This window comes from Rhinoderma darwinii, chromosome 2 (assembly GCF_050947455.1).
Source record: "Rhinoderma darwinii isolate aRhiDar2 chromosome 2, aRhiDar2.hap1, whole genome shotgun sequence".
Classification (NCBI taxonomy): domain Eukaryota; kingdom Metazoa; phylum Chordata; class Amphibia; order Anura; family Rhinodermatidae; genus Rhinoderma; species Rhinoderma darwinii.
This window is the reverse complement of record NC_134688.1, coordinates 27168719-27185367: the sequence shown is the minus strand read 5'-3', so window position 1 is coordinate 27185367 and position 16649 is coordinate 27168719. Positions and strand designations below refer to the sequence as shown.

The window sequence follows — 16649 nt, the reverse complement described above, 5'->3', positions numbered from 1 at the left end:
CAGAGGGGAGAGCTGAATGCTGTATGTAAGCAGTCCTGTATGCAGGCTCACTCTTCATCTTAACTGCTGGCTCTCCTGTGTGTTTCTTATTGTGTGAGTCTCCATCCACACTGCAAGCCATGTTTCTGAATAAAAACTTCTTCTCTACTGGATGGTGGAAGTTGGAGAGTAGAACTGAGCATGTGCATCCTGCCTCACAATTCAGCTCAGTAGGAGGACATGAACATTGCTATACAGATTAAACACCAGGGAGCCCCATTATAAAGTAGTAAAGCGAATATCTCATAACATTTTTGTATCATAAGGTAAATTACAAAACAAATTAATTTTTATTGCTAAATTCTATTGCAATAACATTTAATACTGGGATACCACTTTAATAAGAAAAAAATAGTACATTTGGCAGAGGGGCCCTTTCAGATTTTTGCAATGGGGCCCCTATGATTTCTGTGTATGACTTTTACCACTTAACAACCACAAAATTGCCAATGAGATTATAAAGCAGTATGTCCACAGCAACCAGACTCTCCCAGATTATTCAGGTCTTCAGTTTACGGCAAAACTGCCACTGAACTTGGTGGGGGACAGACAAGTGGCATGGAGGCTTGGGAGGACTCAAACCACACTTTATTGTATTTCTGACTGCCATATCAACCAGATTTTTAGAAACAAAAACACATTCAGGTGGAGGACCTCTTTAACAGAAATCAGCATATGCTGGATGAATAAATGTATCGGAGTACGGATTCACTAGAAAGTTTATGAGCCCGTACTCCGATACATCAGTTTTCCGGAAAAAGCCAAACAGAAACAAAGTGGTTGAGCGCTCACACGAGAGCTTCTGCAACTTAGTTTAATGCGATCGATGGGGGTCTCAGTGCTTGGACCCCCACCAATCAAAACTTCTGACATGTCAGTATGACATGTCATAAGTTTGTCAAACGTTTAGCTACACTTTAAGAATAGATGTTGCACCTCACTAGGCTCTTTTGAAAAATGTCTAGAAAAAGCGGTGTGGCATAGCGGGAAGGAGGGGTGTCACGCACCAAAGTACGCTAAACAAGAACTAAGCCAACCATCAGCAATATCTGCAGAAAATCTACACGGTGGGAACAAGGCCTTAAACTACTTGGTCTAAGTTTATGCTGTGAAATTCTTAGACAGTTTGGTAAACCTGCCCCATCGTATATTTCCCACCGGGGTTTTTTTTCTTTATTCTGGAGTTACTTTAAAAAAAAAAATCAGTTTGTGACTTCAGTGAAACATTTTTCACACAGGTTACACACGGTCTCGGTAATCCCTCCTGATGAATGAACCTTTTGTGATTAGTTATAATGATACCTGTCGGTGCCTACTTTAATACTCCTAATCCTCTGCCAACAAAACATTAGCGCTGCCCACATTTGCAGTGTTCTGAGTTTAAAGTGGACCTGTCATTCGGATATGAGCTCAGCCGTCTTCAAAGACTCACAGTGGGTGCCAATTGCTCCAACCAAACAGCCCATGAGCCGAAGCCACAACACAGGGCATTACATATGCCAATGAGTGGCAATGGGTGGACTTAAGTGTTCGTTACATTAACATTCTCTTTAGGGAATGATTTGCATTAGGGACATTTTTTTTTTTTTATGTGCCCACTATCATACGTCTTTTCTTAAAATTTGGGACCTTGTGGAAAGACACTAAATTCAGACTCCTAACCAGCATCGGACTGGGGTTCCTCAGACACACCAGAGGGGATGATCCTAACGGCCACCCACGAACCTGCGCACGTCCTCTATAATTACATTGTAATCCTTGTTGTTGTCATTGCACACACATGACATATCATCGATAATGTCTAATAGGTTATTTGTGAATCATCCCATAAAAAATAGACCCTAGTGGCAAATGATTGGCTCCAAAGTCACCTCCAAATGGGGCTGTCTTCAGATTTTTCGGGCTCATTATTGTCTCAGAGCCTCTGGTAATCTGGTGGGCCAGTCCGAACGTGCTTCTAACCTTGGATGGTCTTCTGACCAGGCTTCGAGACCTCCATTCTCTTCAGCTTCTGCCTGTATGGAAATGACAACCACAAAGTGGCCTAAGAACAATTACCCAAGAAGGAGATACTTCTGGGTAAGTATGATATTTTTTTCCTGAGTTACAATGCTTGCGGCAAATTCGCTGCGACTCCTCTGCAAAAGTCGCAACACTTGGCTTTCTGTTTCGGGTTTTGCATCCCTATTAAATTCAATGGGGGAAACCCGCAACAGAAAATCAACGAAAATGCAGCATAAATTGACATGCTGCAGATTTAAATTCTGCACCGCAGGTCAATTTATCAACGTTTACTTTGCTGCTACTGTAACTTCTGCGGAATTTCTGCACAGAATTCCGTTGCGGAAATTCCACAGCATTTACGCTGCGGAAGAACCCGGCCTTAGGTATCCCAGGTGCATCTGTGCCAGCTGGCCGCCACTCGGAAATCCTATACCTCAAATGTGTTCTAGTGTACACTTCCCTTTATCTTTCACACTGACAGATGTCTTAATCCCCATGCCTTCCCTGACACCACAGGCATTCAGGTCAGCCAAGCCTCATTCATAGTTAGTAAACCACGGGCATCTCCTCAGATGTCCTATCGCTACCTTATACACGTTCATGCACCATCATCTCTTAAAGAGGCTCTGTCACCACATTAGTGCCCTATCTTCTACATAATGTGATCGGCGCTGTAATGTAGACAACAGCAGTGGTTTTTATTTAGAAAAACTATACATTTTAACCAAGTTATGGCCTATTTTAGATTTATGCTAATGACTTTCTTAATACCCAACTGGGCGTGTTTTTACTTTTGACCAATCAGCGTCATACACTTCTCTCCATTCATGTACTCAGCACATAGTGATCTCGCGAGATCACGCTTACTGTCACTTACTCACACATTAACGTTACTGAAGTGTCTTGAGAGTGAATAGACATCACCTCCAGCCAGGACGCGATGTCTATTTACAATCCCGACACTTCGGTAATGTTTGTGTGGGACTTAATGACAGCAAGCGTGATCTCGCGAGATCACGCTGTAGCGCTGTAAGTCCCACACAAACGTTACCGAAGTGTCGGGATTGTGAATAGACATCGCGTCCTGGCTGGAAGCGATGTCTATTCACTGATGATTATTTCTGCCTCCCATTGATTCAACGGGAGGTCAGAGGTAGAAACTGCTGCAAGAAAGGACTTGCCGCTTTTTCCCCCCCACGAGCGGCCAAAAGCCGCCTTAGAAAAAAAATGTCTCTGCTTCTCATTGAAATCAATGGGGGGTGATTTCGGACATTTTTTGGCGCTGATTCCAACGTGGTTTCCGCGTCAAAAAACTCTGTGTGAACAGGGCCTTAAAGAGGATTCCAACTTAAAAATAACCAAATATAAGTTAATCAAATGACTGATTATCTTTTAAATATTAACTTATTGACATTGTTTTGTTTTGTTGCAGAGGCCATGACAAGGGATAACAGAGTTCGGTCCTGCCTTACATTATATCTTGCTACTGTACCAATTCACTCCCCCCTCCCTCCTTATGTCTCCGACATACCATTAACACTAATTAGCCCAATAAAACACAGAGACCTTTGCTTGGAATGAATTGGCCACAGCAGCCAATTTATTAACAAACAACAATTCAATAAATAACATGCCGATTAAATATGCAGAATATAAATAACAACACATTTTTTAACCTTTTCACGCAAACCCCATTCTCATCTCATTCACGTGAAAACCATTCACTCCTACAGGAGAATTGGGAAAGTAGGTCCTTGAAGCTCAGAAAGGAGGATCTGGCGCCACTCTGCCCATAAAACTCAAATTTTACCCCAGTTGTCCACAACACAGGCTCAGGGGCACCGTGACCAACCGCAGATGGCTAAAACATCACATGTATTTACTCCTTGGGACCCCACCCAGCAGGAGCCCAAATAAACCAGATCCCCCATAACATAATTTGGGAGGGACCATCCATACTATAAATCCCTCCCCCACCAAATTTAACCAACTCCAAGGACCCGCCAAGCTGCCGTGACAAAGCACTAGAAATAAGTGTAAAATAAAATTAAAAGAAACATTGAAAAACCATCCCCCCTTAAACAAAACATAAACCCAAATGAAAAAACAAACCCCAAGAATAAAGGGAGGTGGGCGGGACAACTGCTCCGCTTGCTGCTTCCGGTTAGACTGCTGCTCAAACCAGAGCGCCGTCTAATCCAGCCTCGTGTCCCTCGGCTCCTCCCTTTCCTCTTCCCCTCGTCATGGGGCCTCCCCCTATGCCTTGCGGCTCGTATACGGCCATTCTTTTCTGTAAAAGTGACAGCAGGAAGTGCAGTTATCTAGATAGTCACTTAGCAATTATCTTCGGAAACTGATGGTAAAACTGTCACTTTGTTATTTATTGAACATGTTGACAAAGTGACAACTTATTATCAGTTTCAAAGAAGATAATTCAGAGGTGACAACCTATATGGCTGCACTTCCTGCAAAAATTGCTGCCGCAACTAAACAGAAGAATGGCAATTTCTGTAAATAAAAAAACAACAACTTCTGATTTACTAATACAGTGAAGGAAATAAGTATTTGATCCCTTGCTGATTTTGTAAGTTTGCCCACTGTCAAAGACATGAACAGTCTAGAATTTTTAGGCTAGGTTAATTTTACCAGTGAGAGATAGATTATATATATTAAAAAAAAAAAAGAAAATTACATTGTCAAAATTACATATATTTATTTGCGTTGTGCACAGAGAAATAAGTATTTGATCCCTTTGGCAAACAAGACTTAATACTTGGTGGCCAAACCCTTGTTGGCAAGCACAGCAGTCAGACGTTTTTTATAGTTGATGATGAGGTTTGCACACATGTTAGATGGAATTTTGGCCCACTACTCTTTGCAGATCATCTGTAAATCATTAAGATTTCGAGGCTGTCGCTTGGCAACTCGGATCTTCAGCTCCCTCCATAAGTTTTCGATGGGATTAAGGTCTGGAGACTGGCTAGGCCACTCCATGACCTTAATGTGCTTCTTTTTGAGCCAGTCCTTTGTTGCCTTGGCTGTATGTTTCGGGTCATTGTCGTGCTGGAAGACCCAGCCACGAGCCATTTTTAATGTCCTGGTGGAGGGAAGGAGGTTGTCACTCAGGATTTGACGGTACATGGCTCCATCCATTCTCCCATTGATGCGGTGAAGTAGTCCTGTGCCCTTAGCAGAGAAACACCCCCAAAACATAATGTTTCCACCTCCATGCTTGACAGTGGGGACGGTGTTCTTTGGGTCATAGGCAGCATTTCTCTTCCTCCAAACACGGCGAGTAGAGTTAATGCCAAAGAGCTCAATTTTAGTCTCATCTGACCACAGCACCTTCTCCCAATCACTCTCAGAATCATCCAGATGTTCATTTGCAAACTTCAGACGGGCCTGTACATGTGCCTTCTTGAGCAGGGGGACCTTGCGGGCACTGCAGGATTTTAATCCATTACGGAATTGTGTTACCAATGGTTTTCTTGGTGACTGTGGTCCCAGCTGCCTTGAGATCATTAACAAGTTCCCTCCGTGTAGTTTTCGGCTGAGCTCTCACCTTCCTCAGGATCAACGATACCCCACGAGGTGAGATTTTGCATGGAGCCCCAGCTCGATATCGATTGACAGTCATTTTGTATGTCTTCCATTTTCTTACTATTGCACCAACAGTTGTCTCCTTCTCACCCAGCATCTTACTTATGGTTTTGTAGCCCATTCCAGCCTTGTGCAGGTCTATGATCTTGTCCCTGACATCCTTAGAAAGCTCTTTGGTCTTGCCCATGTTGTAGAGGTTAGAGTCAGACTGATTAATTGAGTCTGTGGACAGGAGTCTTTTATACAGGTGACCATGTAAGACAGCTGTCTTTAATGCAGGCACCAAGTTGATTTGGAGCGTGTAACTGGTCTGGAGGAGGCTGAACTCTTAATGGTTGGTAGGGGATCAAATACTTATTTCTCTGTGCACAATGCAAATAAATATATATCATTTTGATTTTCTGTTTTTTTTAAAATATAATCTATCTCTCACTGGTAAAATTAACCTAGCCTAAAAATTCTAGACTGTTCATGTCTTTGACAGTGGGCAAACTTACAAAATCAGCTGGGGATCAAATACTTATTTCCTTCACTGTATATGTATAAAGATGAGCAAACTTTCCAAAGTTTAATTTGGTCCGAATACGTTTGCTGCAAATTGCAAGTGCCCCGATTGCCCTGTCTGACTCTCCGATGTCTTATAGGGCTGTATCCAAGTTGTATACAGTCCTGGAAGACATCAGAGAGTCAATCAGGACAACCGAGGCACTTGTGACTTCACCACTAAAATAAAAAAAATACCATACTCATCTCCCCTGGTCTTCCGTAGCAAAGCCTGTGATTGGCTGCAGCGATCACATGGGACAAAACTATGTAATTTCAGAAGGCCGGCAGGGACACGCCCCTATGAAAGACGGAGAGAGGTGGTGAGTATAGTATTATTTTTTTTTAATCTCCTCTTCTCCCCTTTTTTTTCATAATCTGTAAAATGCATCTGGCGCTCAAATTTTTTTGTGCGCTGCTGACCCCAAATGTTTTCAGATTTAGCTGAATCTGAAACTTTGGGGAAATTTGATTAGTGCCGAATCGGTTTGCTCATCTCTACATATCTATATATTTATCGATTTATATACTTTGGTAGAAATATTCACTTTTTGAGTACTGTAAATATAGTTTTTGATAAATTGAAAGCTCCTTTCCCTATCAAAACCTTCCCTTCCCAGCACACAAGTATCTGCCGACTATTGAAATATACCCATTCCTTATATAGCACCAACATATTCCGCAGTACTGTACAGAGATTGTCAACACTCACATCAGTCCTTGTCCCCAATTGGTCTCAATTTAACTTCCCTATCTCAGACACTAGGGACAATTTTATAGCAAGCCAATAAACCTATCAGTATGTTTTTTTAGTGTAGTAGGAAACCGCAGAACCCGGTGGAAACCCATGCAAATTCCATGATGTTCCCCTTGGTCAGATTCAAACCCAGGACCTCAGGGCAACAGTGCAATCCACTGAGCCACCCAGATTTGTTCAGTATGGTAGGTTATGACTAGCACCAAGTTTCCTAAAGGGAGTTTTACATTGGGCAATTATCGGGCAGACAAGCGTTCATAGAACGCTCGTTCCCGATAATTGTCCTGTGCAAACAGGGCAGCGATCAGCAGATGAACGAGCAAACACTGGTTCATCGGCTGATAGTAATGTTTTATAAAAAGTTAAATATTTTTGTTGTTGGCAAAACATCTCCCTGTGTAGACAGGGAGACTCGCTGCTGACATGATAATAATGTATGGGGACGAGCGATCTGAGTAACGACCGCTCGTCCCCATACATAGCTCCATGTGACAGAGCAAATGAGTGCCGATCAACGACCTGTCTTGTTGACTGGCGCTTGATGCACCGGCAAAAATCGGATGGTGTAATAGGGCATTAAGTTCCAGACACATTGACAAACAAGACTTTGTTTACACACAGCTAGTTGGCAGCTATTCATTGTTATTTAAGATATTGCCAGGACTTCCTGCTGGGAGAGAGGCAGAGAGAGCTACTTTATCCACAGTATGGACACAGAGCAGTGCACATACTGGGAAACGAAAAATAAATCTGACAAATTTGCATAAGGCTCGGAGTAGTTCCCATACATAATATATGCATAGGTATATTTAATTATTTTAGTTAAAAGTTATTGTGTTCACAAATGCAATGCCTTTAAACATTATGTGGTTTAATAATCAGGTGATACAAGAAATACACCATAAACATGAATATTTGTTTAAATAAGAATTTATTTAATTTTTTTTTACAAAAAAATCTTTCATTATAAAAATATATTCCAAAGAGGTTCGGGGAGGACAAGGGGAAGAGAATGTGCACAATAGTAAATGGAAGCTCCAAGCCACTGAAGCGGAGTAAAGAAGCGGGCACTGCTCACCATAGCACAGAGATCACCCCACATCTACAGGCAGCAGAAAATGATTGCATATCACAAGTAAGAGAATTCGCACCAACACTTTGCAGTAGAAGAATTGCATATATCTCGTATAGATTTCAGCCATATGTTAGACATCATAGGATGACCGCAGAAAATCTGACCCTCCCCCCCACACATGTAAGCAGCGCTGAATGCTTGCAGGGTCCATGAAGAGTCTTTGTAGAGAACAATTAGGATGAGGGAATTTATTAGCCGGTTTAAAGTTTTGCCAATTCAGGAATTGATTAGTATTCCTGGCACTGGGATACATTAAGTGAATTGATCTGTTTGTAGTTAATTTTTAGAAAATCAAAATCAATTTGGCTAATGTATTCTATAGGCCAAGCATTTTTCAAATAAGCTCACTATTGTATATTAACAAAAAAAATTCTGGTTCTATTTCCTAATATACTTTCTGTACCAATTTTCTGTTTTCAAGATCTCTGCTTGCAGTCATTTAATGGGAACCTTCATTGTTTGAGGATGAAATTTAGTCCTGGTCATGTGATGAGCCATGCACTTGTGTAAGCATCACATGATCAGGACCGATTTTCATCCTTGAACAATGAAGGTTCCCATTCATTGACAGGATGCAGATAGTTTAAAAATGACGATGAATTGATAAAGTATATTAGAAAATTGCATCAACTTTTCATTATACAATAAATACATTTTATTTACTGAAACTGGAAAACCCCTTTAATATTTCCTAATTTTAAAAAGCAATCCCACCCAAACGGTATTCATACATGGAAACAGTCAGCAATATAACCTTATCTTCCCCAATATACCTTTTTCAAAAATTTAGGACCATTATTTACTTTTCCTGGGCTGGGGGCAAACGTAATCTTTGAGAAAGACCCGCCAAAAAACAAAAAGGAAAGTATATCCTAAACAATGACATCTATGAAATGTCAATTATACGTCAGTCTTTACAATCAATGCCTGATAAGCGGAGCCAAAAGGTCCTATCCCGCTCTGATGAGTTCCAACAAAGTTAAACAGTCTGTTTGCAAGCAAAAAACCTATTCCTGCACACGTAGCAGATTTGTTACAGAGAATCCGTAGCGTAGGACTGTTGCAGGCAAGTGGATGCTCATTCTGTTCTGGATGTCGCCGCTTTAAATGTAGAAGAGGTGAAATCCGCAGCCAAATCCGAACGTAACTCGTGTGGATTTTGCTGCGGAAACGTAGCAGATACGCCGCAACAAATCTGCTACGTGTTACGGTATGTTCACACGCAGTGACCAAAAACGTCTGAAAATACGGAGCTGTTTTCAGGCGAAAACAGCTCCTGATTTTCAGACGTTTTTGTAGCAAATCGCCTTTTTCGCTGCGTATTTTACGGACGTTATTGGAGCTGTTTTTCAATGGAGTGTCTTTTTACGCGCCGTATTTTGACAGCGACACGTAAAATGACACCTCGTGGGAACAGAACACCGTGGGCAGATGTTTGTAGGCGTAATGGAGCAGTTTTTTCAGGCGTAATTCGAGGCGTAAAACGCCCGAATTACGTCTGAATACACTGCGTGTGAACATACCCTTACTCCTCACACTTGACTAGGACTACGTATTCCATTTCACACGAGTCTGCTTTCCAGTTCAGAATGAGAGTATTCATCATGGGATGATGGGCTTTGTATTTCTACTGGCGTTTACATACTAGCAATGCCTTAGGGATTAGAAACAACACCCTTAGTACTGGACATATCTAAAATATTATAAAACTCATATTGCCGTCAGAATGATTAATACAAATGTAAATTGTCCACAAGGATATTCTGCACCTAAAGTTCAAGACGGTTTTAATCATCTTATACATCAAGCAATAAAAAACGTAAAGCAGCGTCCTGGACCGGATATACACACATGTATACAAATCTATTCACACATATTCAAGTCTGGGAAACAGCTGCCCCGCATGACGGCAACGGTTTTGTTTGTTATTGAACGTTAGTCTTGTACGATAAAGTTTTGTTGTCGTTCATGGTTTTGGTTTGATCTTTTCCCACCAATCTGTCATGTGACTTTGAGTCGTTACTGTTGCTTAGCAACTGGCAGCCATTACACTTTTTACATATACCTGTTTTCTGATCTTTACAGCAATGTTTCAAGACAGCAAAATGCGATTCCAATAGAAAAATAAAATGTTTCTAAAGCTCGGACCCCGCTATCCAGTTAGGATATGTTCACACGGCTTCTTTACAGACGTAATTCGGGCGTTTTACCCCTCGAATTACGCCTGAAAAGACGGCTCCATTACGTCTGCAAACATCTGCCCATTGCTTGCAATGGGTTTTACGATGTTCTGTTCAGACGAGGTGTCATTTTACGTGTCGCTGTCAAAAGACGGCGCGTAAAAAATACGCCCAAGTCAAAGAAGTGCAGGACACTTCTTGGGATGTTTTTGGAGCCATTTTTCATTGACTCCATTGAAAAACAGCTCCAATAACGTCCGTAAAAGACGCCGCGAAAAACGCGAGTACTTGCAAAAACGTCTGAAATTCAGGAGCTGTTTTCGCCTGAAAACAGCTCCGTAATTTCAGACGTATTTTGCCACTGCGTGTGAACATAGCCTTAGTGTTTATATGTGATCCTCGCTTTGCCTGCCATTAGGATACATAGGGATTCGATGATGTGTAACTTGAAGCGATTGGACTGGACCCACCTACCATGTGCCATTTATAATCCTGGTTTCTTGTGCCCCCTGTTTTCCATGGGTTGGGGGCTGGCGATCAATTTTTATAAACTAGGACCCCTGTAGTGGAATTGTCACTTGCCAGTATACATAGTATAGTACCTATACAAAATGTTTGTCCCTGATGCAACCTTTCCCTAGTGAAACACACTTTCCTGCCTCATAAGCTAGGGCTCCATGGCGACATTTGGACTGTCATGAGACCATTACAAAAAAAAGCCGTAGAGAACGCGCAACAATTACAAAAATGTTTGCGTTTGCCATGCAACTTTTGAAATTGCTCATAGGGTGCAGTAACCTGCTGTGAGGCCCTAAGGCTACATTCACACAAGCGTGACAGATTTACGTGCGTTATTGAATCTGTGCTCTGCGAGTGGCATGTGCTTTTCATGCACTCACAAAGCACTTTTTTTGGAACTGATGTGCAAATTACACACAGCACCCTGATATGCATCCGTTGCCTGCGCCTGGTTTTCATGCACCCATTGACTTCAATGGGCGCGTAGGTGCGTGAAAACGCACCAATATAGGACATGTAGTGATTTTCACGCAGCGGACTCTCGCTGCGTGAAAAGTCCTGCATGTGTGAACAGCCTTATTGAAATCAATGGGTCCGTGTGTTGTGCGTGATTTCCATGCGCAGCACACGGGCGACTTTTACAGTCGTCTGAATGAGCCCTTAGCCTTATTTTATACCTAGCCTATTAGGTATAGATCACAAACGTTGTATACGTCCATGTGCTGCGCGTGAAAAGCACGCGGACCTATGCAACTCAATGGGGCTATTCAGACATGCGTGATGTTTTACGCAGCGTGTTTCCGTTGCATGAAACTCTCTGCATGTGCTATTCTGATGCATTTTTGCGGATCACGCACCCATTGAAGTCAATGGGTGCGTGAAAATCACGGACAGCACACGGACGTCAATTGTGTGCGGTCCATGATTCACGCACCAGTTGCTAAAAAAATGCAGAGAAAAAAAAAAATGTGCACCCACACAGACCTCAAAACTGATGCCACACGGAACACAGTGTGATGGCACACGGAACTGTAATGCAGGAAAAATGCGGAGTTTTTTTGCGGAAGCAAAACGGACACGTTCCTGTGAATCTGGGAATAGGTTTACAAAAATCCTGTTGGCGTTTCCCTCTTTCCAACATACTATACACAGTTATGTGTCATAAAATGAGGTCCCAAATATTCTAGCAAGGATAGGGTGTCCCTACATGTGTGGGCACAAGGATAGAATGATACAATGAGGGGAATCTATTAACTTTTCAATGCGCAGAAAAGTTGCATACGACTAAAAAGTTGTAATTTGCTGGAAAAAAATTGGACTTTTCTGTCGTTTACGCTACTCTCGGCGCTTTTCTAAAAAGCAGCCGGAGCTTAGAGAAAGTGGCATGGCCACCTGTGGCCCATCATATTTATTATAATTTACACCAGAAACTGGTGTCAATTAAAAGCGGAAATCAATGCCAGTTCCTAGCTGGCGTAGATTTCATTTTGTGGCAAGGGGCGTAACAGAGTACAGGCAGACCCCGCACCGCCTATCCCCATGATCGGATATTAAAATATATGCAAAAAATAATACTTATCTGCCTCATCGTTCTTATGATATGGGTATGCACGCCTCTAAAATAAAATCTTTTTGCACTTTATATAAAAATTTAATCTTCATGAAAAGTTGAGTAACTTTGTAAATACATTACAATATTTATCTTGTACTGATCCTATGTTGCAGCCTGTATTATACTCCAGAGCTGCAGTCACAATTTTGCTGGTTGTCAATGGGAACAGTCGACAACTGTAACACCTAATGATCCCTTATAAAGGGACACAGTTACTTTTGCCTACATTAGATTGTTTAACGCCTGGTGTAAATACTACACTTCACAGAATGCTGAGCCACCAGGAATACTGAAAGAAGCAGCTGAAGTCTGCAGAATTGTGAACGCAGCTCTGGACTATAGTAGTAACTTTGTGAATGCAATGTATTTACAAAGTTCTCAACTTTTTTTGTTTTAACGGAGTTGTTCTACTAGGGAATTCTGAGTTAATAGAAGGGGGTCCTCTGTTCAGGATCCATATCTCATCATCTGAGTAGAGAATGGTTACAAAGAGCGTCTCTCCTTTGAAGGACCTGTCCGGTCCTGTATTACACAGACAATTTATTATTTTGAATGGGCACTGTGTAATGCTTAATTTCCCCTGTGGTGGCGCTGCAGGAAAATTGAACATTTACAGAATACAGCTGATCGCTGGGGGCCGCAGCAGGGGGACACTTTGTGATCTCCTTATTGTCAAGGGATCCTTCTAACAAGTAGTGATTGTGTGAAGCAGAGAACCCCTTTTAGGCCTTATTTACACGAGCGTAGCTCATGTTCGTGATACGCGCGTGAAAATCACAGACGTCGCTCGGACCTATGTTAGTCAATAGGGCCGATCAGACATTCCGTGATTTTCACGCAGTGTGTGTCCACTGCGTAAAACTCACGACATGTCCTATACTTGGCAGTTTTCGCGCATCACGCACTCATTGAAGTCAATGGGTGCGTGAAAATCACAAACAGCACACGGAAGCACTTCTGTGTGTCGCGAATGATTCGCGCAACAGTAGATCAAGAAATGAAGGAAAAAATAAAACCACTTCCTTCATTTCTTTTTCTAAACATCAAAACCGCGTGTCATAAGGATGCCATATGCATGAAAATCACGCAATCACGCAGCAAACACTGATGACACACGGAACTGCAACGTGCAAAACGCACATGTTCGTGTGACTAAGGCCTTACAGTGTTTTCCTGGCTTGCTTCTTTTTGCTCACGGAGTTTCATAAAACACACACGTAACATGCATGTAAATCCAGACACAGAATATGGACAGGAATGGCGCTGTTTCTAGACAAAAGTCTGAAACAACTTCTTTAGATCTGATGAAAACAGTATATTTCCTAATACATTTGCTTTGTACACAGAACATTATGTCCTTTATACAAAGAACAAGGAGACCAATTCGTGTGTGTCTCTCCAAGGTTGTGGCTGCCCAGCATAACGTACGACTAAAAGGCTCAGACATAGCAAACCAATTAATTGCTCAAATTCCATATGGACCCCATTTTTTCTCTTTTATATACAAAGCAAATAAATTAGGGTAAGGGACCAAGCTGAATTTTATCAATAATGGGTATGTCCACCGTTGAACACCACTTTACAGTTTTTATATAGATATAATCTACATAAAAATGTGATTAACTTCGTAAATACATTAATAATCTTCCACTGATCCTGAGTTACATCCTGTATTATAGTGCAGAGCTGCATTTACAATTCTGCTGGTTGTCATTGGAAAACAGACAGCAAGCCCCCAAATCTCCAAAGCAAGCACTGGGCAGACATTCGTTCAGCAAAGAATTCTGGTAGATTTCAGGTCTCAGGCCTGCAGAACTGTGAATGCAGCTCTGAAGTATAATACAGGATGTAACTCAGGATCCCTACAAGATAAGTAATGCAATGTATTTACAAAGCTACTTAACTTTCTATGTTGTTTAAATGGGGTAGTCCCATCTCATATGTTTATGGCATGTCCACATGATATGCCATAAAAGTAAGATAAGTGCAGTTCCCAACTCTGGGAGAAAGGGGGCCCTCTGACCCACATCCCACCTGGTAAAGCAGCAGCCTGCTGCATCCATGCGTAGAATGAATGGGGAGGTGGTACGCGCATCTCTATTCATTTACTTGTATGGGATTGACAAAAACAGCCGAGCAAGATTCCCATAGTCTGTGGCTATACCATAAATGTCTGAGATGTGATTACCCCTTTAATTGTATAGGCTATCTCTAAAATTATGCCTAACGATGGAAACGCCCTTTAATGTTTTCAACAAAACTCATTTTAAATAGATTCATGTAAGCACGCCCTATACCACTAACAAGGAACACCATGTCTCTCATCACCAGGACCAGTATTTAACATGTTTGTCTATTGTGCCGTCTTCTAGTAAATCAGGTTGTGCACCATGTTTTATCCTTTACTTTGCCTTTCTGCTATTATTATATCAGCCTATACAATATAAGTTAGGAATTAAAAAAATTACAATATTTGCATATTCTAAATAATGTGACCTATTACCACAAGACCCATGGAAGTATAGCATTGTAGCCACAAATTGTAAGACTTACGGATCATGGCCACTCTTTTGAAACATGAACTATTCCTTTAGGTGTTAGGGAAGAGTATAAAATACCGTGCAGAGAAAAGGTAAATGGGAGAGAAAGGTTATTCTGTATTCAGGTCATGGAGTCTCCAAAGTATCGACAAAATCTCAAGGTTGTCCAATCATTCACAATCCGCCTTTTCCAGCTGTAAAAATATTCCGGAAGAGCCATATGTATTGATTTTTTTTTTTTTACAGTTGTCTAAAATATTCTCTGCAATGTCTTAGTTGATGTGGTTAAGAAGCCACGTGAAGCAGTTAAGAGTCTGAACAAGTCTTTAAATAAGCACTTCCATTGTGTTTTCAGGCTCTGAAATATCCGTCTTATGGTTTGGAGTGCTAGCTCTAAGTTTAGGTTCCAAAGTCTTGCCGAGGACCGGGGAATGTTCTGTAAGACAAAGAAAACGAATAAGATGTACCGTAATAATGGACCTAATAGGTTTCAGTAGAAGAATTCATACTTGAAATATCCACCATGAAAAAGGAGACCATAGACATACCTGACTTCTCCTTGTGGGTGTTGGGGTGACGTAGAAGAGGACTACTTGATGGAGTCATATGTATCCGCCCCCGACCGGGTAAGGAAGAGCTGTTTGGCCAGAAGAGGTCAGAGCCCTTGTCTGTTTGGGTGCTGTTGTCTTTGCTCCCGGTTTTGGCATGTGATACATTCATGGTGGGTGGTGGTGGTGGGGGTGGCAGCATGAATGAGGGTGGTGGAAGTGCTAAGGAAGGTGAAGGGGTTTCATGATTGTCTTTGCCATCTTTATTTTGCAGAAGTCCTGGAAAGAACACAAGACCTTAAGCACTCCAAGTAAGTTTTTGGATGTTTTTCTATTTTTACCTCAAATACCTAGCTGGGAATTAGTGTTTATAGTTAAATGTCATTTTGCTTTTAGAGATTGATAGAAACATTTTTTGAATGTATGTCTTCTCATAAAATAGGCTGTCAGACCAAATCGGAAATAATTTCCGTTACACCACTTTAAGACATTACCTCCCATAGATACATCCCTACTTATTCTTCCTTACCAGTGGCCAGCCCTACTTATGACCTATGGCTATTAACATGTTCTCCGTTCTTGTCTCCAAGAAAACCCCAGGCAATCATTTATCTCTACCTTCCAAAGCTACGAGAAAGTGATAAAAAAATATATTTCTCCAAGCAGTACAATTTTCATACCAGATTCCTTACACCTCAGAACCTCAGTAACGCCCAAGAAACAATGGAAGAATACAGTTAAAAAAATTTCCCACCTAAACTTGCTTTACGATTCTTTTCCTCCTTCTTCTCCTCTGCTGCCTGATTGGTGGCCAGAGACGTCTGCCGTGAGTGTGACCCAGAGGTAACAGCAGTCACAGCCGCTATAGATGGTACAGAACGTGCAGGGCGTAAGCTGGAGTTGTCATTTTTGCCCTGATCTTTTCGAGAACGTTGATGGAGAACTTTTATCATGGCGTCTTGCTCTATGATTTTGGCATGAAGATTCTTTATCCTGTTGGTGCAAATTATATATATATAAATTTTATTTTTTTTAAAGGTACATGCCTGAAGTGAGAAGAACAACATATGTGAACTTGCCTGGTTATGACCTCCTTGGGCAAGGTCTACATGCCTTCAAGTCTCTCTGAAAAAGATGACTTTAGGTTTGGGTTTTAGGGAAGTGTAGGGCAG

The 16649-nt window shown here is 41.5% G+C and overlaps 1 protein-coding gene across 3 annotated transcripts in view; it reads right to left on the bottom strand.

Moving 5' to 3' along the window:
• Window positions 1-7884: 7884 nt before the first annotated feature.
• AMOTL1 (angiomotin like 1) overlaps window positions 7885-16649 on the bottom strand; it is an 83634-nt gene continuing 74869 nt past the window's right edge. For all 3 annotated transcript variants that reach the window (XM_075851492.1, XM_075851493.1, XM_075851494.1), the window contains exons 11-13: window positions 16232-16470; window positions 15478-15756; window positions 7885-15365 (exon numbers count right to left, since the gene is read on the bottom strand). In XM_075851492.1, coding sequence (XP_075707607.1) covers window positions 15256-15365; window positions 15478-15756; window positions 16232-16470 — 628 coding nt within the window. In that variant the 3' untranslated portion in view covers window positions 7885-15255. The remainder of the gene's footprint in view (window positions 15366-15477; window positions 15757-16231; window positions 16471-16649) is intronic.